Raw genomic sequence first — 27,229 nt, 5'->3', positions numbered from 1 at the left:
ATTATAAAAAAAATATTGTAAGTGAACAAAAGAAGGATCTGCCAAATACTTCTGTTGACATAAATGAAATTTCAGATCAGTATCTTCATTAGTTACGGAAATATACTCATTTAAGTTTGAAATGAAGGGAGGTAATTTGACATAAAATCAGTCCATAGTTATCTACCCTGATTGGCTCAATCCAACTAATGACAATAATGAAATTTCAAATAAGTCCTATAAGTACTTACTGATATAAATCCATTTTGATTACAATCAGGGGAGGTAATCAAGATATAAAATAACTCTGTTTGGAACCTACGATTGGATCTGATTTGTCATGGAATCCAAGATTTATTGTCGTTGAACATAATTTGGAAGTTTGTATCAAATAAAACCATAAATGAAGTCTCTATATGGCTGCAAAAGCCAAAATAGCCAATTTTGGACCTTTAAGAGGCCATAACTCTGGAACCCATGAGGGAATCTGGCCAGTTCAAGAAAGGAACCAAGATCTTGTGGTGATACAAGTTGTGTGCAAGTTTGGTTAAAATCAAATCATAAATGAAGTTGCTATTGTGCAGACAAGGTCAAAATAGCTAATTTTGGCCCTTTCAGGGGCCATAACTCTGGAACCCATTACGGGATCTGGCCAGTTCAAAAAAGGAACTGAGATCTTATGGCAACACAAATTTTGTGCAAGTTTGATTAAATTCAAATCATAAATGAAGCTGCTATTGTGCAGACAAGGTCAAAATAGCTAATTCTGACCCTTTCAGGGGCCATAACTCTGGAACCCATATCGAAATCTACCCAGTTCAAGAAAGGAACCAAGATCTTATAGTGATACAAGTTGTGTGCAAGTTTGGTTAAAATCAAATCATAAATGAAGCTGCTATTGTGCAGACAAGGTCAAAATAGCTAATTCTGGCCCTTTCAGGGGCCATAACTCTGGAACCCATAATGGGATCTGGCCAGTTCAAGAAAGGAACCAAGATCTTATGGTGATACAAGTTGTGTGCCAGTTTGGTAAAAATCAAATCATAAATAAAGCTGCTATTGTGCAGACAAGGTCAAAATAGCTGATTTTGGCCCTTTCAGGGGCCATAATTCTGGAACCCATAACGGGATCTGGCCAGTTCAAGAAAGGAACCGAGATCTTATGGTGATACGAGTTGTGTGCAAGTTTGGTTAAAATAAAATCATAAATGAAACCACTATCGTGCAGACAAGAAATTGTTGACGGACGCACGGACGACGGACGAAGGGTGATCACAAAAGCTCACCTTGTCACTATGTGACAGGTGAGCTAAAAATGCTTTTGTAAAAAAGCGCATGTCTCCCCCAATGCAAAGTCCTATAGGCAAGAAGTCAATAGGGGTCAGGAGCGAAAGTCAAAGAGACACTGATGGTTGGCTGCAATAGGGATCATCTATTTGGCATGTCCAGTCATCCCGCTAAATTACAACACTCTTGGCCTAGTGGTTCTCAAGTCACTGTTCAGGCTCCTGTGACCTTGACCTTGTATCAAGTGACCTCAAAATAAATAGGGGTCATCTACTCTGCATGTCCAATCATCCAATGAAGTTTCAACATTGTAGGTCAAGTGGTTCTCAAGTTATTTCCAAAAAATGATTTTACATGAACAGGCCACTGTGACCTTGACCTTAATAGACTGACCCCAAAATCAATAGGGGTCATCTACTCTGCATGTTCAACCATCCTATGAAGTTTCAACATTCTGGGTAAAGTGGTTCTCAAGATATTGATCGGAACTGGTTATCAATGTTCAGGCCCCTGTGACCTTGACCTTTAACGGAGTGACCCCAAATACAATAGGGGTCATTTACTTTGCATGAACAATCATCCTATGAAGTGTCAACATTCTGGGTCGAGAGGTTCTCAAGTTATTAATTGGAAATGGTTTTCCATGTTCAGGCCCCTGTGGCCTTGACCTTTAACAGAGTGACCCTAAAACTGTTAGGGGTCATCTACTCTGCATGACCAATCATCCTATGAAGTTTCATCATTCCGGGTCAAGTGGTTCTCAAGTTACTGACCGGAAATGGTTTTCAATGTTCAGGTCCCTGTGACCTTGACCTTTCACAGAGTGACCCCAAAATCGTTAGGGGTCATCTACTCTGCATGACCAATCATCCTATTAAGTTTCAACATTCGGGGTCAAGTGGTTCTCAAGTTACAGACCGCAAATGGTTTTCAATGTTCAGGCCCCTGTGACCTTGACCTTTAATGGAGTGACCCCAAAATAGATAGGGGTCATCTACTTTGCATGTACAATCATCCAATGAAGTTTCAACATTCTGGGTCAAGTGGTTCTCTAGTTATTGATCGGAAATGGTTTTCCATGTTCAGGCCCCTGTGACCTTGACCTTTGAGGGAGTGACCCCAAAAACAATAGGGGTCATCTACTCTTTATGACCAATCATCCTATGAAGTTTCAACATTCTGGGTCAAGTGGTTCCTCTAGTTATTGATCGGAAATGGTTTTCAATGTTCAGGCCCCTGTGACCTTGACCTTTGACGGAGTGACCCCAAAATCAATAGGGGTCATCTACTCTTCATGACCAATCATCCTATGAAGTTTCAACATTCTGGGTTAAGTGGTTCTCTAGTTATTGATCGGAAATGATTTTCAATGTTCAGGCCCCTGTGACCTTGACCTTTGACAGAGTGACCCCAAAATCAATAGGGGTCATCTACTCTTCATGACCAATCATCCTATTAAGTTTCAACATTCGGGGTCAAGTGGTTCTCAAGTTACAGACCGCAAATGGTTTTCAATGTTCAGGCCCCTGTGACCTTGACCTTTAATGGAGTGACCCCAAAATAGATAGGGGTCATCTACTTTGCATGTACAATCATCCAATGAAGTTTCAACATTCTGGGTCAAGTGGTTCTCTAGTTATTAATCGGAAATGGTTTTCAATGTTCAGGCCCCTGTGACCTTGACCTTTAATGGAGTGACCCCAAAAACAATAGGGGTCATCTACTCTTTATGACCAATCATCCTATGAAGTTTCAACATTCTGGGTCAAGTGGTTCCTCTAGTTATTGATCGGAAATGGTTTTCAATGTTCAGGCCCCTGTGACCTTGACCTTTGACGGAGTGACCCCAAAATCAATAGGGGTCATCTACTCTTCATGACCAATCATCCTATGAAGTTTCAACATTCTGGGTTAAGTGGTTCTCTAGTTATTGATCGGAAATGATTTTCAATGTTCAGGCCCCTGTGACCTTGACCTTTGACAGAGTGACCCCAAAATCAATAGGGGTCATCTACTCTTCATGACCAATCATCCTATGAAGTTTCAACATTCTGGGTCAAGTGGTTCTCTAGTTATTGATCGGAAATGGTTTTCAATGTTCAGGCCCCTGTGACCTTGACCTTTGACGGAGTGACCCCAAAAACAATAGGGGTCATCTACTCCAGCAGCCCTACAACCCTATGAAGTTTGAAGGTTCTAGGTCAAATGGTTCTCCAGTTATTGCTCGGAAATGAAGTGTGACGTACGGATGGACGGACAGGGCAAAAACAATATGTCTCCTGGGGAAGACATAATAAAGCTGCTATTGTGCAGACAAGGTCAAAATAGCTAATTTTAGCCCTTTCTGGGGCCATAACTCTGGAACCCATAATGGGATCTGGCCAGTTCAAGAAAGGAACCGATATCTTATGGTGATAGAAGTTGTGTGCAAGTTTGGTTAAAATAAAATCATAAATGAAACCACTATCGTGCAGACACAAAATTGTTGACGCACTGACGGACGGACGGACTGACGACTGACGAAGGGTGATCACAAAAGCTCACCTTGTCACTATGTGACAGGTGAGCTAATAAAATACTAGCTCCTTTTTTCATTTACTATTCGACTTTCAACATGGGACACCTACAGTGCATCAGCTGTTTATTTTATCAACTGGCAATCTTTTCAGTTCCAGAACAAGTCAAAACCGAGTTTAACAAGACAAAACAAGTTGTTTATTTGAAAGTTGTTCTACACTGAACTACAAATATCTACAGAACTCTTGAGCAGACAATCTAACAGATAGTTATGCTTTTTCAAATGGACATACAGATAGATATGCAAGTTAATTTATTCTGTTATTTGCAGACAGTTTCTGAATTTAATCCTATGCATACCTGGTAACTCCTATCACTCTGCCTGGCATCAGCCTAGCAAATTCATCTTTTGTTGAGAAGAAGCCTGCATGAGGACCACCATAACCCAGCGGTATACCAAATCTCTGACTCGAACCCACAGCAATGTCAAAACCATACGCACCTGGTGGTCGTAATATTGTCAGGGCTAATAGATCTGTCGCACATACTGCCAACGTCTGAAATCACAAAATCGCAACTAATTTATATCTGGCACTTTTCAATATATCAGTAACTTCACCACATAACTGTTGGCCTGGACTACAGCAAAAATGTATGCTTTGTCCACACCTAACATACAAGCACATGAAAGCCAACACACAACTTTTCAGGATTAAATGCTTTTATTTGAATTTCTAACATCATATTAATGATACTACTGTTTGCAGATCAAACTGCCCTTTCACATTTTTTGAAGTCGATAACTAGTTATATGTTTATGTCACAAACGCGACAAAGCTGAAGCTATTTTAAAAGTAATCCTGACAGGTTAACCCTGCCTCATTCGCTAGCTTTTTACCGTATTCACCTTGTCGCCATAAAGAGTTGAATGCATCCTTTCTTTATCTATGACACACTTGTACACAAAAGCATGCGCTCTGACTCTACAACATGTCTAAAAGTAGGCCCAGTATCCCCGTCCTTGTATACGTTGTAACTTTGGTACAAAAACGTGAATATAATCATATCCGGGATAGTGGATGCGTTGTTTAAAAAGTAAAATACTCCTATTTCAACTACGTCCAAATGGGAACAGCGCTTTTTGTTTGTTTTGACAATTATTATCGACGAGGGAAAAATATTTGCGTCTTTAGTAATTTACGGCCACGACGTAGTTTTTGTTTTAATAATTTGTAAGTGACCTTACAACGGAGATTCATTGAGCCTTGCTACATGTGAAATATCTAAGCTCTAGGCCTTCTGGTTTATTTTAAGAAAATTTTTGAAGATTTTCCTATGTAAAATCAAGTGACCCCTGGGGCAGGTAATTGTGATATCCATAAAAATCTTATTCTGCAGAATGCATCATAAAATCCTGGATATCGCTCAATGCTTAGTCAGTATATATTGTATCTGCCAGAGAGGTTGATAGATTCATTGTAACAATGTTCCATAATTTAACTATCGCAAATCTAAGTCCATTATATTTTTTTTAGTTCAGGCCTAGACTGTTTGTGTATGTGTATGTGTGGGGTGGTGGTGAGCGGGGACTTCAGTCTGATCCTTTATAATTTATGTATGTGTGAATTTATCTACTATAAATTTATTTGAAGGGTTTAATGCCCGTAGTTTAAACACTATCTCAGTTATTTACAGACAGGCAGTTGATAAGCCTTGTCTTCGTTCTTGAGAAGAATCTTTTCTAGACTCACATATTCCGTAAGAAATTACCAACCTTTTCAACTAAAGACCTTCAATCAATGATAGGTTACAGCGACCACGAGTCAGTTGCGTTACACAAGATACATTATCTGAAATTTAGGCAGGACAATGCCTATAATGTATTAGAGGGTTTTCGTTTTTATTTTCACATCCACCCGACCTAAATGTAGTCAGTGACATAACTTATGTCCCTGATGTAGTGTGCATTCATTTAAGATTTTACCTTGTAAAATTCTCGGTCATGCGGCCAATGTAAATAAGTTCATTCAGTGTATGCGTAAATTAATCTTACCTCGTATCAGAAAAAAGTTTACTGAAAGGGCGGAGTTATTTGAGTGTATAGATGAGGACCAAAAATACCTTCAGTATCGTCGTTCTATCGATTTAAACAAGAGGGCCATGATGGCCCTATATCGGTCACCTGAGTTTAGTTGCTTGCTTAAACAAATTTCTTTGCTAAAGTTTCACTAACAACAAGAGGGTCATGATGACCCTGGATCGCTCACCTGAGTAATATGAGCTACATGTTTCAAACTTATGATTTTTAGAAATTTTTTGGAAGATTTTCAGATGTACAATCAAGTAACCCCTGGGGCGGGGCTAATTTTACACCGGGGGTCATGATTTGAACAAAGTTTGTAGAAGTCTACTAGGCAATGTTACATATCAAATATCTAAGATCTAGGCCTTCTGGTTTATTTTTAGCAAATTTATGAAGATTTCTCTATGTACAATCAAGTAACCCATTGAGCTGGGTCAATTTGACCCTGGGGGGGTCAAGATTTGAACACATTTTGTACACTGAGGTCCACTAAGCAATGCTACATGTCAAATATCTAAGCTCTATGCCTTCTGGTTTATTTTTAGAAAATTTTGAAGGTTTTTCTATGTACATTCAAGTAACTCCATGGGGCGGGATCAATTTGACCCCGGGGGTCATGATTTGAACAAATTTTGTAGAAGTCTACTAGGCAATGCTACATGTAAAATACCTAAGATCTAGACCTTCTGGTTTATTTTTAAAGATTTTCCTATGTAAAATCAAGTGACCCCTGGGGCAGGGTCAATTTTGATTTGGGGAACATGATTTGAATAAATTTTGTAGAGGTCCACTAGACAATGCTACAAGTGAAATATCTAAGCTCTAGACCTTCTGGTTTATTTTTAAAGATTTTCCTATGTAAATTCAAGTGACCCCTGGGGCGGGGTCAATTTTGACCCCGGGGGTCATGATCTGAACAAATTTTGTAGAAGTCCACTAGGCCTTACTTCATGTGAAATATCTAAGCTCTAGGCCTTCTGGTTTATTTTAAGAAAATTTTTGAAGATTTTCCTATGTAAAATCAAGTGACCCCTGGGGCAGGTCCTCTTTTGACCCCGGGGTCATGATTTGAATAATTTTAGTAGAGGTCCACTAGGCAATGCTACATGTCAAATATCTAAGCTCTAGGGCTTCTGGTTTTTGAGAAAAAGATTTTTTAAAGATTTTCCTATGTAAAATCAAGTGACCCCTGGGGCCGGGTCAATTTTGACCCCATGGTCATGATTTGAACAAACTTGGTAGAGGTCCACTAGGCAATGCTTCACACCAAATATCTAAGCTCTAGGGCTTCTGGTTTTTGAGAAGAAGATTTTTAAAGTTTTTCCTTTTGGTTGCCATGGCAACCAGAATTCTGTATGGAATTCAATTCTTTGAATAATTTTTAAAGATGACCATCCAAGGAACATCCTTGTGAAGTTTCATCAGAATTGGCCTGTTGGTTTAGGAGGAGATGTTGTTTAAAGGAAAGTGTGGACGGACGACAGACAGACGGACGCGGGACGGTGAGCGATCACAATACCTCACCCTTTGTGCTCAGGTGAGCTAAAAACCTGGTGAGTAGGTCATGGTAAAGATTATTCCAGATAACTACTGAAATCTGTTTAAAAATTAAACTGGTGGTCCAAATTTCTTTGCTTTAGCTTCAGAAACAAGAACGTAGGTCAGTAGTTCAGGGATAAGAATATTAAAGATGAGTATTGAAATCAGTATTGAAAGTTATAGATGTGGTCCAAATTTCTATGCTGTACCTTCAAAAACAAGAGAGTGCGGTCAGTAGGTCATGATTAAGACAATTCAAGATGAATATTGAAATCTGTATCAAACATTATGCATGTGGTCCAAATTTCTTTGCCCTGCTTCAAAAACAAGTAAGTCTATGTAAAACAAGGGACCACCCGGGTGTCGTCAATATTGACCCCAGGGTCATAATTTAAACAATCTTGGTAGAGAACCACTAGAGCATAACACATACTAAAAAATATATAAGATCTGGGCCTTATGGTTTAAGACAAGAATTTTTTAAAGGTTTTTCCCTGTACAAGTCTATTCAAACTACGTGCCCTCCGGGGCGGGGCCATAGTTGACTCCAAGGGGATAATTTGAACAATCTTGGTAGTGGACACTATATGATGCTACATACCAAATATCAAAGCCCTAAGCCATGTGGTTTTGGACAAGAAGATTTTCAAAGTTTTTCCCTATGTAAGTCTATATAAACTATGTGACCCCGGGGCGGGGCCATATTTGACCCTAGGGGGATAATTTGAACAAACTTGGTAGAGGACCATTAGATGATGCTACATACCAAATATCAAAGCCCTAAGCCATGTGGTTTTGGACAAGAAGATTTTCAACGTTTTTCCCTACATAAGTCTATATAAACCATGTGAGTCCATACATGTGATAAGTTCAGAATCCCAAAACTGGAGGTTTGCCATTTTTCAGCATAAATTAGGCGCGTGGACACATAACTTAGAGGCAAAATCAACATTTTTGGCCACACAATAATGTATATAAGTCTACACCAGAAGGAACAATCCTCATAACTCTTGATTTGAATTTTGACAGAGTTATGCCACGTTTTAACTTCATTTTTTTGTGTTAAAGTTTTATGTGTTGTCTAATATCTCTGTTACATTCAAAGCTATTGACTATTATGCCCCTTTTACTGGCAAAGCTTTAATTCGGAGTCAATCACTGAGAAAAGTCGAGCATGCTATCTTACAGAAGTTTCCTCTTGTTCTAACTTTAAACTTTCTTAACAGATTAAATTTGTAGAAATAAAGTCTCAATTTAGGTCTGAAATGAAGGTGAACATGCATTAACATTATTCTACTCGATGACTTAAAAAAAACGAAGCTCTAAATTGGTCTGAACACAACTCATAAATTATGTAAATTCCTTATCCCACCCACTTTCGTATAAAAATACTGATGATTTTGACAAGAAAAATAGAAAACAGAAATGCATCAACATGTATTTACCCTTAAATAATGTAGATTGATGTTATCAAATAAATGAGTGTGTGTTTTCATCCAATTTTCAATGACATATGTCCGATTTAGTAGCAAATTAATTTGGTAAACATTGGAAGGAAATGGCGTAACTCCATAAGGGGAAATAACACTCCTGTTCTAAAAATAGTAATGGGTTGGTTTTTCCAACAATTATTTATGTGATTTTATTACCGAGCAAAATTTTTCTTTGAATAATCAAAATTCATTTCAGTTGGGAATTATTTCTTATGACTGGGAGTTTTTTTGCTTCAAATTGGTAAAATATGGAGCTTAATTGGCATTGAGAATGGGCAGATATTCGGCCCCGTGAGACACGTGGAAAAGGCCCTGCTTGTCTAATTTCTTATCAAAACAAACAATTAAACCTGTGAAAAACATCTCTTTCCTCCAGCTACATGTGTGTCAAACATGTATAATACACAACAGTCGGTGACACTTTGATTTACTGCACTCCTCGGTAATTATCAACCCAGTCATAATACTGATTTTTTTTTTTTTTTTTTGTGGAAAAGCGGGAGAAATATGGTTTTGGTCGGGAGACGGGAGGCAAGGTGAAAAATACGGGATTTTGACCCTCCCGCGCGGGAGATCACATGTATGCATGTGACCCCCAGGGTGAGGCCATATTTGACCCTAGGGGATAATTTGAACAATCTTGGAAGAGGACCACTAGATGATGCTACATACCAAATATCAAAGCCCTAGGACCTGTGGTTTTAGACAAGAAGATTTTCAAAGTTTTCCCTATATAAGTTTATATTAACCATGTGACCCCCAGGGCCGGGCCATATTTGAACCTAGGAGGATAATTTAAACAATCCTGGTAGAGGACCCCTAGATGATGCTACATACCAGATATCAAAGCCCTAGGCCCTGTGGTTTTGGACAAGAAGATTTTTTAAGCTTTTCCTTTCGGTTACCATGGCAACCAGAGTTCTGTATGGAATTCAATTCTTTGAACAAGTTTTAAAGAAGACCATCCAAGGAACATCCCTCTGAATTTTTATCAAAATTGGCCTGGTGGTTTAGGAGGAGATGTTGTTAAAAGGAAAGTGTGGAGGGATGGACAACAGATGACGGACGGACACTGGACAGTGAGCGATCACAATAGCTCACCCTGAGCCTTTGGCTCAGGTGAGCTAAACAAGAGGGCCATGATGGCCCTAATTTGCTCACCTGAGTTAAGTTGGGCCCACTACTTGATGCTGCATACCAAAGACATTAAATTTTATCATATACTAGTTACTGCTTGTAGATGACCAGTTAAACACATTTAACTTAATAATAACAACAATTTTTGTGTATCTCACTTTTAATGTTTTTGTGATGGCTTGTCATTAAGTAGGTCAGTAGGTCATGATTAAGACTTTTCAAGATGAGTATTGAAATCTATATCAAACATTATACATGTGGTCCAAATTTCTTTGCTGTAACTTCAAAAACAAGAAAGTAGGCCAGTAGGTCACAATTTAAAATATTAAGAAAGTAGGTCAGTAGGTCACATTCATGGTCACTGAAAGGCAGTGTTAAGATCGGTGTGCAAAACTGTATATGTCATCCAAATTTCAAGGCTGTATCTTAAAAAACAAGAAAGTAGGTCAGTAGGTCAAGGCCACAGTCAAGTAACCCCTAATTACTTGGGGCCATCAGGTAATTATAATTAAACAGTCTAGGCAATATGATCAGATAATTTTTGAAGTATTTTTTGCTATATAACTCATACACAAGTGACCCCCCAGGGTGGGGCCTCTTTTCTGCCCAGGGGCATAATTTGAACAATCTTGTTAGAGAACCACTAGGCAATGCTACATACCACATATCAAAGGCCTAGGCCTTGAACTTTCAGACAAGAAGATTTTTTAAAGTTTTTTCCTATATAAGTCTATATAAAACTTGGGACACCCAGGGCAGGGCCTCTTTTCATCCCAGGGGCATAATTTGAACAATTTTGGTAGAGGACCACTAGGCAATGCAACCTACCAAATATCAAAAGCCTAGGCCTTGCAGTTTCAGGCAAGAAGATTTTTAAAGTTTTTTCCTAAATAAGTCTATGTAAAACTTGGGACCCCGGGGCGGGCCTCTTTTCACCCCAGGGTAATAATTTGAACAATCTTGGTAGAGGACAACAAGGCAATGCTACATACCACTTATCAAAGGCCTAGGTCTTGTGGTTTCAGACAAGAAGATTTTTTAAGTTTTTTCCTATATAAGTCTATGTAAAACTTGGGACCCCCGGGGCGGGGCCTCTTTTCACCCCAGGGGCACAATTTGAACAAACTTCATAGAGGACCATTAGATGATGCCACATGCCAAATATCGAGGCTCTACACCTTGTGGTTTTGGACAAGAAGATTTTTTAAGTTTTTCCTTTCGGTTGTCATGGTAACCAGAGTTCAGTATGGAATTCAATTCTTTGAACAATTTTTAAAGAGGACCATCCATGGAACATCCCTGTGAAGTTTCATCAGAATTGGCCTGGTGGTTTAGGAGATGTTGTTTAAAGGAAAGTGTGGGCGGACGGACGGACGCCGGACGGTGAGCGATCACAATAGCTCACCCCAAGCACTTTGTGCTCAGGTGAGCTAAAAAGGCGAAAGTGCAATTTGATCTGCAAACAGTAGTAAGGGAAATTAAAAAGACTTTCATGTAACTGCAAAATATCAACCTAAAAACCACCTCAAAAGCATGTTATATCATGTGACTGACACAAAAAGCTCAATCAGCTTTTTAAATAGTACATTTCAATTCAAAATATGCTATACTCAATGAACATTCTTATCTGAAAACCTGTGAAGATTTGTATACTTACTCCATTTGCATGGGCATCATCGACAAGGTGGGTAAAATCTTCAATATTTCCCTCCGTATCAGGATACTGTACAAGAATACCAGAAATATCACGATTTGAAAGAACAACCTCCCTCCAATCTCCACGTTCTATTTCAATACCAAGAGCACTGAAAACAAGGAAAACTACAAATATGACAACACTTAACAAGAATTTGTAACAGAGTTACCAACGTCCCCCGCCTAAAGACATTTTTCACAAAACTTACTGCATGCCAATACAGCATCTTGGCATGAACGAAAAATCACAAGAGTGCCAGAATGTTGCAATATATGCCCGTCATGTAGATGATATAGTAAAACATATTCTGTATAAGTTTGGTAGACAGCAAGCCAAAACAATGACATATCCAATTGTAACAACCAGGTTAAAAAGTTTCAAGAATAAGCTATTTGTAGTAGCAACAAATTGAAGTAAGTTTCGTTTTTCTCAGACCACAAAAAAACTCCTTACCAGGAAGAGATACCTTAAAATACACCTAAAATTTGAAAGTAACATCTATGTTGTACCACAGAAAAGTCGTCTTGATTTTTCCCTACGGTCAATTATAAAAAAGTTACAATACTGTGAAATCATTAATATTTGTGGGGGACAAATTTTCGTGGATTTCGTGGTCGAGTCAATCCGCGAAATTTAATCCCAATGAAGAAGTAAAATTCCCATTCATTTTATGTTCAAAAGTTGAAATCCACGAATTCATATCCCCACGAAATTGCCATTTTGACCAAAACCTCGAAATTTCATGCCCACGAAATTAAATGATTTTACAGTATAAGTTCTTTATAGTCACAACAAAGGGAAGTTGATCATGAAAAAAAAAAAAAAAAAAAAAAAAATTCGAAATCCACACAATAATCCTTACTAGGTAGTGATAGGTCAAAAAACACCTAAAAATTGGATGTAACAGGCATGTTTTACTACAGAAAAGTGGTCTCGATTTTTCCCTGCCGCCAACAATAACAAGAGCTGTCTCCATAGGATGACACATGCCCCCGATGGCACTTTGAATGAATAGTTATGGCCAATGTTAGAGTTTAGGACCTTTGACCTACGGACCTGGGTCTTGCGCGCGACACGTCGTCTTACTGTGGTACACATCCATGCCCAATATTTTTAAAATCCAAGCATGAATGACAAAGATATGGACCGGACACGCCCATCAATGCACTATGTTGAAATATGACCTTTAACGTCTAAGTGTGACCTTGACCTTTGAGCTACGGACCTGGGTCTTGCGCATGACACGTCGTCTTACTGTGGTACACATTTATGCCAAGTTATTTGAAAATCCATCCATGGATGACAAAGATATGGACCGGACACGAATGCACTATCATGAAAAATGACCTTTAACGTCTAAGTGTGACCTTGACCTTTGAGCTACAGACCTGGGTCTTGCACGCGACATGTCGTCTTACTGTGGTACACATTCATGCAAAGTTATTTGAAAATCCATCCATGGATGACAAAGATATGGACCGGACACGCCCAACTATCATGAAAAATGACCTTTAACGTCTAAGTGTGACCTTGACCTTTGAGCTACAGACCTGGGTCTTTCGCGCGACTCGTCATCTTACTGTGGTACACATTCATGCCAAGTTATTTGAAAATCCATCCATCGATGACAAAGATATGGACCGGACACGAAAATTGCGGACAGACTGACAGACCGACAGACTGACAGACGGTTCAAAAACTATATGCCTCCCTTCGGGGGCATAAAAAAGTTACAATATAAGCTATTTATAGTAACAACAAAAGGGAAGTAATTCTAAATTAGAGACCTGGTTCTTGCACATGACACTCCATCTCATGATGGTGAACAATTGTGCCAAGTTACATCAAAATCCCTTCATGCATGAAGAAGAAATGCTCCGGATAAAGTCATTTTTGTATCTGACCTTTGACCTCTAAGTGTGACCTTGACCTTAGAGCTAGGGTTCTGGATCTTGCGCATGACACGTCGTCTCATTATGGGGAACATTGAACCAAGTAATTTCAAAATCTCTTGATGAATGGCAGAGTTATGAACCGGACACGAAACAGACCCTGTTAACCTTTGACCTCTAAGTGTGACCTTGACCTTGGAGCTAGGGGTCTGGGTCTTGTGCATGACATGTCGTCTCATATGGTGAACATTTATGCCAAGTTATTTCAAAATCCCTTCACGGATGGCAGAGTTATGGTGTTAACCTTTGACCTCTAAGTGTGACCTTGACCTTGAAGCTAGGGGTCTGGGTCTTGCACTTGACACGTCGTCTTGTTATGAGGAACATTTATGCCATGTTTAGGGCTGTCATCGATAGAAACGATATCGATGTATCAACGATAATTTTTTGTTCGATCGATTATCGATTCCCATTTTCAAAAATCGATATTTTACAGAGAGAAAAATCTACCCAAATAAACACTCAGACCCTAAAAAACAACTAAAGTTCATAAATTTGTAAATTTGGATAAATGCAAAAAAGGAGTGAAGGCAAAATAAAAATGAAAGATGTTATTAATTTTTATGTATTTCTTTTATTTCATAAATACAAATACAACACAATCAAACAGAAATATGGAAAGTAGGCAATAAAACTTGAAATAGCATTTACAGGAAGGTATATAGTATGCATATGAACAAATAGGTCGTTAATCTAACTTAATAATCAATATATCGATGTATCGTCGATATTTGTCTTCTGATATATCGGTATCGTCGATACGCCTAAGACCCAATCAATGACAGCCCTAGCCATGTTATTTCAAAATCCCTTCATGGATGGCAGAGTTATGGACCAGACACGAAGTGTGAGGGACGGAAGGAAGGACGGATGGACGCAGCCTACTTCTATAATAATATAAACTAGAAAATGCTTTTGTAAAAAAGCGCATGTCTCCCCCAATGCAAAGTCCTATAGGCAAGAAGTCAATAGGGGTCAGGAGCGAAAGTCAAAGAGACACTGATGGTTGGCTGCAATATGGATCATCTACTTGGCATGTCCAGTCATCCCGCTAAATTTCAACACTCTTGGCCTAGTGGTTCTCAAGTCACTGTTCAGGCTCCTGTGACATTGACCTTTGATCAAGTGACCTCAAAATAAATAGGGGTCATCTACTCTGCATGTCCAATCATCCTATTAAGTTTCAACATTGTAGGTCAAGTGGTTCTCAAGTTATTTCCAAAAAATGATTTTACATGAACAGGCCACTGTGACCTTGACCTTTAATAGACTGACCCCAAAATCAATAGGGGTCATCTACTCTGCATGTTCAATCATCCTACGAAGTTTCAACATTCTGGGTCAAGTGGTTCTCAAGTTATTGATTGGAAATGGTTTTCCATGTTCAGGCTCCTGTGGTCTTGACCTTTAACAGAGTGACCCTAAAATCGTTAGGGGTCATCTACTCTGCATGACCAATCATCCTATGAAGTTTCATCATTCTGGGTTAAGTGGTTCTCAAGTTACTGACCGGAAATGGTTTTCAATGTTCAGGCCCCTGTGACCTTGACCTTTCACAGAGTGACCCCAAAATCGTTAGGGGTCATCTACTCTGCATGACCAATCATCCTATTAAGTTTCAACATTCTGGGTCAAGTGGTTCTCAAGTTACTGACCGGAAATGGTTTTCAATGTTCAGGCCCTGTGACCTTGACCTTTAATGGAGTGACCCCAAAACCGATAGGGGTCATCTACTTTGCATGTACAATCATCCTATGAAGTTTCAACATTCTGGGTCAAGTGGTTCTCTAGTTATTGATCGGAAATGGTTTTCCATGTTCAGACCCCTGTGACCTTGACCTCTGATGGAGAGACCCCAAAATCAATAGGGGTTATCTACTGTTTATGACCAATCATCCTATGAAGTTTCAACATTCTGGGTCAAGTGGTTCTCTAGTTATTGATCGGAAATGGTTTTCAATGTTCAGGCCCCTGTGACCTTGACCTTTGACGGAGTGACCCGAAAAACAATAGGGGTCGTCTACTCCAGCAGCCCTACAACCCTATGAAGTTTGAAGGTTCTAGGTCAAATGGTTCTCCAGTTATTGCTTGGAAATGAAGTGTGACGTACGGACGGACGGAAGGACGGATGGACGGACGGACAGGGCAAAAACAATATGTCTCCTGGGGGAGACATAATTATATACACTTAAGTTTCTCATTGGTCACTTTTAACTTGCAATATCTATCTCTTAGGTTACTTTTTTGTATGTTTATCTCTGGAGACTGTAAAATTAGCACTTGCAGACTAGGATATTATGACATTTAAGAGTTATCACTTGTGTTATAACTGTAAAATAGTCCTTATATCTGCATGCTTGTTTCATAATATTGGATTTCCAGCGAGATAAATTAGATAATAGACAGAGTTATGGACCAGACACAAAACAGACCCTGATAACCTTTGACCTCTCAGTGTGACCTTGACCTTGGAGCTAGGGGTCTGGGTCTTGCGCAAGACACATCATCTCATTATGGTGAACATTTATGCCAAGTTATTTCAAAATCCCTTAATGGATGGCAGTGTTACAGCCCGGACAAGAATTTACACGAACGCATGGACGGATGGACGAACAGTGTGATTTTAATATGTCCATCTTCGTGGGCATAAAAATATAACATTACTTGGACTTCTGAAAGTAAAATATCCTGACTAACTCCCTTTTAAAACTTTAACAAGTTTCTATCCAAATCTAAATCTAATAAATATTCTATTTTAGTGAAAAGTAATGCAATAGCATTAACTAACACATACATGAGAAACGTCCCGGAAATTACATACTCGTCCCGGTGTCCCTGACAGGGTTGAAAAGTCCCGGAAAAAATAAAAATATAGGAACAAATAAAAATAATCCAAAAAAAACTTGTTTTTTTGTCTATAAATTGTTCAATTTTACACAATAAACAGTCCGCGGTGTCACATTGTTTATTCCTAATCAGTTTCATGCCCTCGAGCGGGACACGTGTTGATTAAGCTCGCTTTGATCACGCGACGATCTTTTGATGACACTGATTAAGTTACAGTCAGCTATTATGATGACCCTGAATAAGAACTGACAGGATTATGCAATCAATAACTGTTTTATGATACTTAAATTAGGAAGAAAAGTCATAAATCTCTTTGTTTTTAGCACGTTGGCGGCAAAGCTACATATGTAGCCTTTATGGAAGAGATTATTGAAAATGGTCAATTAAATGATAATTATTTTAAAAGGTTGTAATCATTTAAGATCTAGATCGATTGTCACACATATTTTAAATTAAAATCAAAGAGCTATACTTCTTTGTTAAAATGTTGAATGCCTTTGCCGACCGACCGATGAAAATTGACCCGACTCCATATATTTTATATTGTGGATTTTTATCTATAAAATTGAATTTATTCCTTTAAGGATTCAATTTAATTATTAGATAAATAGATAAATGTTTAAGCTATAGAATAATACCAAATTAGCTAGAATCTAAATCAGGATGACCTGGTTGATACTTATAATCTACGTATATAGTAGTTCACCTCGGGAACGCAATAAATTCACGTGCCGAACTATAGATGTGTATTACCTGTACATGTATTTACCTCCCTTAGAAAGCTAGACGACATTTGCAGCAAATAAATACAAGCGAGTGAACATTGTTTATCTCTGAAAACTACACGTAATAGTATGATATTTTTGCATGAAACAGACGAATACCAATGTCACGGTGTATGTCCCGGACAAAAGGTAAAAATCCCGGAAATTTTAACTCAGAATCCCGGAAACGTTCTGAAAAATTATGGCATGTATGACTAACATAAGTATGACTATGCTGAATTTGGAACGGTATAATTTGAAAATACCCTTTTGCATTCTATTTGCTAAGATATATCGACAAGTTGCATATTAGTGCCAAAAATGTATATTAATTAAATTTGTTTGATTATAATACCATTTTGTTGGGTTTTCTGTTCTGAGTGCAACTCTCTCTTTGAAGTCTGTAATTCTCTCAATACCACAAAAAAAAACTGCAATTAAATTTCCAATGTTATTTAGAAAACCTCATGCAATATATTTTGCTCAGTGTATGTTACCGAGATTGCAGCTTCTGCTTCACCCTTCACTAACTTTATATTAATTTATTTTGGGTTGATCAATAGCTCTCACCACCATATTTCTGGTAGAGTCCATAGTCGCCTGGGTGTGAGAATATAAGCCAGTTTCCCTTTTAATGAACCCCAAGCCAGGGAGCTACTGGTTCCATCTTTTACATGTGGTATGACACAGTCAGGTTTTGAACCCAGGACCTCTCACACTCAATGCAAAACTCTACCTCTAGGCTACTGAGGCGGAACCACACACAATCCAAATAGTGATCCTTTTCATCAATAACCCAAGTAACTCTTAAATCATGATGTAAGAAGTCCAAGGCCGTAAAACCTGGATTAATGCTTCACAAAGACTCTCTGTTACATAAAAATATTATGACACTCGGAAATCAATTGCCTTCTTGTCAGATCAGGAAACCCTTGGTCATGATTACACATATTTACTTAACAGTACAAAGTTTAATTAATCAAAGTGCTACACATTACAACTACAAAACAACTTAATAAATACTTATCACATGTATGAATATAGTGTTAAACACTATATTCATACAAGTCATGTGATATGTTCAGAATCCCAAAATTGGAGGTTTACTGTTTTTCAGCTGGAGTCGGGGTCTGAAAACTGGAGGTTTTTATCGACATAAATTAAGCGAGCGAACAAACAACTTAGACACAAAATCCAAAGCGATACAATATTGTATTTTAACAACTTTTAACAAGTAACACATTAACTTTTCAAGTTTTTTTGGTAAACATTGAAATGAATGACAAATTTAAAGTATCCCCTAGTGAAATTTAGAGAATTTAATTTTCAGGATTTTTTTCTAAGTTGCTGATTGGTGACAGTCCTTGCAAAAATAGAATAACTCTTAATTTATCATATTTAAACTTTTGTTTACACTTATCTAGAACATTTTCACCACAGTTACAACTATATTGTCCAAAAAGTATGTGTGTGTTCAGGTGAAAAAATCAGGTCGCGAAAATATGTGACATTTGAGTACAAGTACATAGTACAAGAACTGTCAACAATGTTTTGGTACTTTATTCAATAAATGTTGATGTATTTATGCATTTTGCGTGGTTTTTACAGACAAAACATGCAATTTTCTGGCAGAATTGTACATTTAAATTTTATCAAGGTGCAGACGAAAGACATAACAGGTTGTTTTTTTTAACAAAACTTTTATTTGAATAATCAAAAATTCATTTCAGTTGTGAATTCTTTCTTATGATTAGGATTTGGATTTTTTTTTTTTTTTGCTTCAAATTGGTAAAAATGGAGCATTGGCATTAGGAATGGACCAATATTCGGCCCCGTAAGACAGGTGGAAAAAACACCCTGCTGGTCAAATCCCTTATCAAAACAATCATGTTATCAAAAGTCACCTGTGAAAAACAACTCTTCCCTCCAGCTACACGTGTGTCACACATGTATAATACACAGTTGGTGAAGCTTTGATTTACAGTGTAAACATGTTTGGCGGGCCTCGGTAATCATCGATCCAATAATAATAGTAGTGCCTCCAGGAAAAAAGTCTAAAACTGAATTTTTTTTTGAAAAGTGGGAGAATTATGGTTTTGGTCGGGAGATCGAAGGCAAGGTGATAAAATCGGGATTTTGACCCTCCCGCTCGGGAAATCACGTATGCTTTATTAGACCTAGCCATGGTTCATGTCTGTAGACTTTTCATGTGCTTGTGTTTGGCAAATCAACAAGATTATATCAGAAACTTTAAACAGCTAGTATTTTTAGAGGAGTAGTAATAACAACATTCTCATACAGGAATAGACCTTATTTTATATCAAACCAAATAATCCCAAGCTGGATAAGACCATTTGCTGTATTATTTAAATGTTTTACAATCTGTGATCAATACATACCTTGCTCTTGTTTCTACAACACCTATACTCTGAGGATGACACCTTCTGTCAATAAAAAACTTCCTTCTCTTGTTGTGTCTGAAAAACAGAAATCCCATATCATCATTGCCTGAATACAACCATCTCAATACTGTAGATACCCATGTATAATGCGCAGCTTTCTGACCCCCGGGACCACCCCCGAATCGTGGGTGCGCATAATACACAGGTACAGACAATTTTCCAACTTCAAAACAAGTTTGTTACCGATGTTCGCCATTTTGGTAAAGGGAAACTACTCCCTGCGCTTACTGTCACTGCTAAAATCTAAGATTGCCGTTACATTCCGTAAAAGATCGAATGGTTTATTTTTCTTACAAACAAAATTAATTTCATATAAATTTAGAAGTATTTTGATGAAAGAAATGTTAATAAATCACAAAAAATATGATACTAATTAAAGATCCAGAATTATCTTTAACCGAGATCAAACTGTGAACAACATAATTGACATGAGGTGACATGTTAATTGCCGGTAATTACTGGCTATTTGATCGTGACAAAAAGACTATCACACCTTTTTTTATTGGTTTGAACTGAGAAGCTCATGTCATTTTGAAAGATACCATTACGAAATATTGAATCAGCTGCTGTTTATTTATTCAAAATAGTTAATTAAAAAGGTAAAACAACAAATAAAACAATATTTTACTGGTTTTATTTTCGAGAAAACAAAAATCGATAGTACCGCGAGACCGATGCTGTTCTCCGCCGCGGAAATAAAATTTATTACCGGTGTCGATGTAAACTCTACTTTCCTTTTCCATCCACCTCAAAATTGACCAAAAATGTTTTTTTCCCAGGATTTTGGGCCAAAATCGGGGTTGCGCATTATACACGGGTGCGCATTATACATGGGTATCTACGGTAAACTAATTATTGGAAAAACACCATATACCAGTAAAACAGATTTGGTTCAGAATTTTTATTTTTTAATTTTGTGCTAAGAAGGTAACTACGACAAATCAAGGACCATAACTACACTGAAAATCATTAAACAATAGTAAGGATTGGCCTTGATCACTTGTAACATTTGGTCGAGATCTGCTCAATAATATAAGAGAAGTGGCCAAAACATCATAAAATTCCACAAATCAAGGGCCATAACTCCACTGAAAATTACCAAATCAGAACATGCCAATGATATGCACACTAGGCTTGCTAATTATCACTTCTATGAAATTTGGTGAGTGATGTCAGAGAAATTGCACAGACAATGTAAACTTACTAGACAAATCAAGGGCCATTATTCAATTGAAGATCACTGAACCTGAGTATGGCCATAATATGCACAACTAGACTTGGCACTGATCACTCCTGTAAGGGTTGGTGGAAATCAACTTAATAATATAAGAGAAGCACATTATAAAACTTGACAAATCAAGGGCTATAACTCCACACAAAATCAATGAACTTGAACATGCCCATAATATGCATAACTAAGCTTAGCACTGATCATTCCTATAAAGTTTTGTAGAAATCTGCTCAATAATATGGCGGTGTCAGAGGAGTTTCATGGACAAACTTGAGGCACGAACAGGCTGACGCATTAAATCAGTGTCTCCCCCACTACATGTGGGAAATAAATATGAAATGTATCATACTTTATTTGAACTGTCTAATAAGTAACCTTAATTTTACTTTAGATATCATATTTTTTACTACTTATTTAAAATGAATGAACAAATAAATGTTGGGAGTTTTTCAATTATGGGTCATAAGCACCCAATAACATGCTTTGCATTCCTAAATTCCAACACAGCTAGTTTTTTCACAAGTCAAGTAAACAACTATCTGTTGCCAATTAAGTCAAGCATTACATCTATGTATGATTTCTCTTTGATTTTTTTTTTTTTTTTTTTTTTTTTTGCTAACTGAGCCTTGATTTCAGCAAAACAATACATGCCAAATATTTCCTTGAATCATTAAGTAGCAGGGCTCCGGAAATTTTGATAACTCAATCGGTCCGAAACAAAAATCCTGACATCGGTGCTACCCCACCCACCGCATTCCCAATATTACATATTTTGTAAAACGTGATAGAGTAAAGAAATAAGCATGTCATGCATTAAAACTGAGTTACCAGTCACCGCGAGTTACCATACAATGAAGACAGTTATTCAGTGTTATGTGTGATCGTTACTTTGTTTAAATTTCGATGTTTTTCCAAGAAAATACTTGCAAGGATAAAATTGCCGAGGCATTGACAACGCGTACGTAACTAGTCTAAAAGCCAACGCACGTGACTTCGGTACCGTACACACGGCAGATACTTTGTGATGTTTCCTCATTCTTTGACGGAATTCTATAAAATACAATGCGTCAAAGTGAATTACACGATACATATTCTCTGCTAAACAGCCTCAGTATTTTAAGAATACTCTGCCGCGGACCGAATGTGTACGTTATGTGAACGCTGAGATCGAATTTCCCGCATGCAGAGTACCAAAATGTCACGCAGGTTGGCCACTGATATTTCATTTCACTTACGTTGTACTTCAATAAGCAACTACATTTTATAAAGTTATATTCTCTTCTGATGTAAACAAAATTTCATTTTGAAACGTTTTTAAAGACCGATTTGATAAACAGCGCCACTCCGGTTCTCTCTATCATTCGTGTTTGCCAGTCCATTGTTTTCATTTTCTTTTTTTGTACAGTCAGGTTGCAAAGAAGATTTTCCACACTTGTTTCAACTGGAGCCCCAACAAATGAGTCATGTAATTTTTTCAAATAAATTAATTATAAAAATTATTTTTATCGGTTTTCCGTGTGATGTCTCGTTAAATCAAAGACCTATAATGCACAATTATAACTCTTTGATTAAAGGCCTAGATTTTGGCAGTGGGCCAAGGGATTTTTGTCTTCACCAGCACAGTTGGGGGCTAATGACCATCACAGTATGGCTCCAATAAACAAGGGTCATTGTTTATTGGAAAGTCAGTCTACCTTACAGGTGTATCTATTAGTGAGAAGGGGAAACAGATGTAATTTATTTCAAATTAATGAATAATTATTATCATTATTATAACATTAAAGTAATAGTTATTATCATCTACATAATATCAAAATAATAATTATTATTATCATTCCACATTTACTGAAGAAAAATTAATTTCTTTCAACTCCACTGCACACATCTTCATGGTCTAGTTGGGGTTCCTGCTGTGCTAACTGCCCTCTAATCAGTTGCTATTACATAATCGCTGATAAGCAGCAGATAAGATGGGAGTTGTATATTGGATTTGGGGGGGGGACACTTATATAGTAGTGAATCTAGGCCTTTAAATGCAGTGACCCTTTGTTTTTTACCACGATCAAACATAGCCTTTTGTAATAAACCATCCATCGGATTCTAGATAAAAGAAGTGGATCCCCGTCGAAATGATTTGGATCCAGTCAGAAACATTTGGAAACCAGTCAAAAATGTTTAATACATTGCAGTCGGCCGTCTGCAAACATTAAAGGATGTGCGCGCAAGCACTGATTGCGTCACGTGCTAATTACGGACCGATTATCAAAGTGACAATCAGACTGTTTGACACGTTTATTGATTATCTGAGGGTGCGACCAACAATTTCCTGCTTGGCTGGTGATCGTGTATTGAGATATCAGATATACTTTTCTCCATTTTTACGGGACCGATTTTTTTCGTTTTTTCACTTCACGAATCGGTCTGAAAAGTCAAAAATCGGTCCAAAACCGACAAACCGGCAAATTTCCGAAGCCCTGTTAAGTAGTCACAATGACTTATACTGTGCTTTTCAATAACTCGACAGTGACAGCACATGGTACTGCTATGTTTAATAAACAAAATACTAAGGAAAACAAGTGTATCAAATCAATAAGTGTATAGTCTAATATTTGATCACAAATTAACAAAAGCCCCCACAGCATGGTGGTAACAAGCTGTGCCTGTCACTGAAGTTTAACATTTTGGATGTAGGTTCCAATCTGACATCTGTCATTTCTTTTTTATGTCTGCATTTTAATTTTGCTTTTCCTTTTCAGGGCCTCCTCTGTTATTTGCTAATGTAGCCAAATGCTACAAATTCAAAGAACTGGCTACAGATTTTTGAAAGTGACTACAGAAATTTTATTAAAATGTGGCCAAATTTCAGCAATTTAGATTCAATTTAGCACTTTCTCTCAAAAAGTGGCTACAACTTTATAAGGCCCAGGGGAGGCCCTGCTTTTAACATGATGTAAAAGCTGATTTTCCATCAGAAGTAAACAAATCATCTCATGCATTATTTTGAGACTATAATTATGCTGGGTTTCCTGAAATATTTCTTCGTCATTTACAAAGGAAATTAAGGGTCAAAGAACAAGATTGACCAGCAGGTCAAAGAACAAGATTGACCAGCAACATGCAAAATTGTTCTGGACAACTCTGACAGATACGAAGTTACAGAAAACATGAGGTTAAAATCAAGATTTGAAATTAAAAGAAAAACAATCATTATTTGAGCATATGGCAATATTTACACAAGAGCTGTCACAGGAGACAGCACGCTCGACTTTTTCGATGCTGGATAGTGAAACTGGGCACATCTGAGGAAACTAGAGATGTCACTGGAGTGTTTAATGACTCCAATTGTGGATCAAGATATTGCACAATAGCCTGAGTCTATGTCAAAAATATCAACTTAAAGTAATAAGAGAGATAAAGATAAAATGTATCAAAACACTATATAAGTATATCCTAAGCAAAAAGGGGCATAATTCATTAAATATTGCTTCCACAGTTATGCAGCTTGTGTCATATAGTGTAGGTGATGATGTTGAACAACTATTTTAAGTTTGAATCAAATCCATTCAGTAATAACAGAGACAGGGTGAAAGTGCATCAAAACTTTAACCTAAAATTCTAAGTAACAAGAGCTGTCTCCATAGGATGACACATGCCCCCGATGGCACTTTGAATGAATAGTTATGGCCGATGTTAGAGTTTATGACCTTTGACCTACGGACCTGGGTCTTGTGCGCGACACGTCATCTTACTGTGGTACACATTCATGCCTAATAATTCTAAAATCCATGCATGAATGACAAAGATATGGACCGGACATGCCCATCAATGCACTTACATGAAATATGACCTTTAACGTCTAAGTGTGACCTTGACCTTTGAGCTACGGACCTGGGTCTTGCGCGCGACACATCGTCTTACTGTGGTTCACATTCATGCCAAGTTATTTGAAAATCCATCGATGGATGACAAAGATATGGACTGGACACGAATGCACTATCATGAAAAATGACCTTTAACGTCTAAGTGTGACCTTGACCTTTGAGCTACGCACCTGGGTCTTGCACGCGACACGTTGTCTTACTGTGGTACACATTCATGCCAAGTTATTTGAAAATCCATTCATGGATGACAAAGATATGGACCAGACACGAATGCACTACCATGAAAAATGACCTTTAACGTCTAAGTGTGACCTTGACCTTTGAGCTACGGACCTGGGTCTTGCACACGACACGTCGTCTTACTGTGGTACACATTTATGCCAAGTTATTTGAAAATCCATCCATCGATGACAAAGATATGGACTGGACACAAATGCACTATCATGAAAAATGACCTTTAACGTCTAAGTGTGACCTTGACCTTTGAGCTACGGACCTGGGTCTTGCACGCGACACGTCGTCTTACAGTGGTAGTCGTCTTACTGTGGTACACATTCATGCCAAGTTATTTGAAAATCCATCCATCAATGACAAAGATATGGACCGGACACGAATGCACTATCATGAAAAATGACCTTTAACGTCTAAGTGTGACCTTGACCTTTGAGCTACGGACCTGGGTCTTGCACGCGACACGTCGTCTTAAATTGCGGACAGACCGACAGACTGACTGACCGACAGACTGACAGAATGACAGACGGTTCAAAAACTATATGCCTCCCTTCAGGGGCATAAAAAGGGGGAATAATTAATGAAAAATTGGTGCCAGAGTTATGCACCTTGCGTCATACGGTGTGGGTGATGATGTTGAACAACTATTTTAAGTTTGAATCAAATCCATACAGTAATAACAGAGACAGAGTGAAAGTGCATCAAAACTTTAACCTAAAATTCTAAGTAAAAAGGGGAAATAATTCATGAAAAATTGGTCCCATAAATATGCACCTTGTGTCATATGATAAGGGTAATGATGTTGAACAATTGTTTAAGTTTGAATCAGATCCATTCAGTAATAACAGAGATGGAGTGAAAGTGCATAAAACTTTAACCTGAAAATCTAAGTAAAAAGGGGAATAAATCCGAATAATTCATGAAAAATCATGCCAGAGTTATGCATCTTGTGTCATATGACGTGGGTGATGATGCTGAACAACTATTTTAAGTTTGAATCAAATCCATTCAGTAATAACAGAGGTAGAGTGAAAGTGGACCAAAACTTTAACCTGAAATTCTAAGTAAAAAGGGGGAATAATTCATGAAACAAGAGCTGTCCATAAGACAGCCAAGCTCGACTATTCGAAATATTGTCACAGAAGCTGGAAATTATTACCCAAAATGTTAAATATCAAAAGAGTTTTAAGTTCAAAAGGGGACATATCAGAGTTATGGGACTTGATGCTATCAACTAGTTTTATAACCCCGAAGAAACATGTTAAGTTTCAATTCAATATCTGCATTAGTTTTGGGGATAGTAAGTTGCATGTAAAACTTTAACCAGAATTTTCTAAGTCCAAAAGGGGGCATAATTTGCTCAAAATACATGTTAAGAGTTATGGAACTTGACCCAGTGAGGTAGGTAATTGATCTAGAAAAAGAATAAATAAGTTCCAAATCTATATGCCTTTTAGTAATAGCTGTATGTACTTGCACGCAAAACTTTAACCAGAATTTTCTAAGTCCAAAAGGGGGCATAATTTGGCCAAAATACATGCCAGAGTTATGGGACTTGACCCAGTGAGGTAGGTAATTGATCTAGAAAAAGAAAAAATAAGTTTCAAATCTATATGCCTTTTAGTAATAGCTGTATGTACTTGCACGCAAAACTTTAACCAGAATTTTCTAAGTCCAAAAGGGGGCATAATTTGGCCAAAATACATGCCAGAGTTATGGGACTTGACCCAGTGAGGTAGGTAATTGATCTAGAAAAAGAAAAAATAAGTTTCAAATCTATATGCCTTTTAGTAATAGCTGTATGTACTTGCACGCAAAACTTAAACCAGAATTTTTTAAGTCCAAAAGGGGGCATAATTTGGCCAAAATGAAGGTCAGAGTTATGGGACTTGGTGCTATCAACTAGTTTTATAACCCCGAAGACACATGTGAAGTTTCAATTCAATATCTGCATTAGTTTTGGAGATAGTAACTTGCATGTAAAACTTTAACCAGAATTTTCTAAGTCCAAAAGGGGGCATAATTTGCTCAAAATACATGTTAGAGTTATGGAACTTGACCCAGTGAGGTTGGTAATTGACCTAGAAAAAGAATAAATAAGTTTCAAAGCTATATGCCTTTAAATGATAG

General features: G+C 37.6%; 1 protein-coding gene across 1 annotated transcript in view; it reads right to left on the bottom strand.

Annotated features, from left to right (window-relative positions):
- The window catches only part of LOC123525151 (glycine dehydrogenase (decarboxylating), mitochondrial-like), an 86,934-nt gene that overhangs the window by 37,732 nt on the left and 21,973 nt on the right, over nucleotides 1–27,229 (bottom strand). Inside the window, exons 5-7 of the mRNA XM_045303950.2 lie at nucleotides 19,694–19,771; nucleotides 11,693–11,840; nucleotides 4,144–4,340 (exon numbers count right to left, since the gene is read on the bottom strand). Coding sequence (XP_045159885.1) covers nucleotides 4,144–4,340; nucleotides 11,693–11,840; nucleotides 19,694–19,771 — 423 coding nt within the window. The remainder of the gene's footprint in view (nucleotides 1–4,143; nucleotides 4,341–11,692; nucleotides 11,841–19,693; nucleotides 19,772–27,229) is intronic.

Source organism: Mercenaria mercenaria, chromosome 3 (genome assembly GCF_021730395.1).
Source record: "Mercenaria mercenaria strain notata chromosome 3, MADL_Memer_1, whole genome shotgun sequence".
In the NCBI taxonomy this organism is placed as follows: Eukaryota; Metazoa; Mollusca; class Bivalvia; order Venerida; family Veneridae; genus Mercenaria; species Mercenaria mercenaria.
This window is presented reverse-complemented; position numbering and strand designations above follow the sequence as displayed.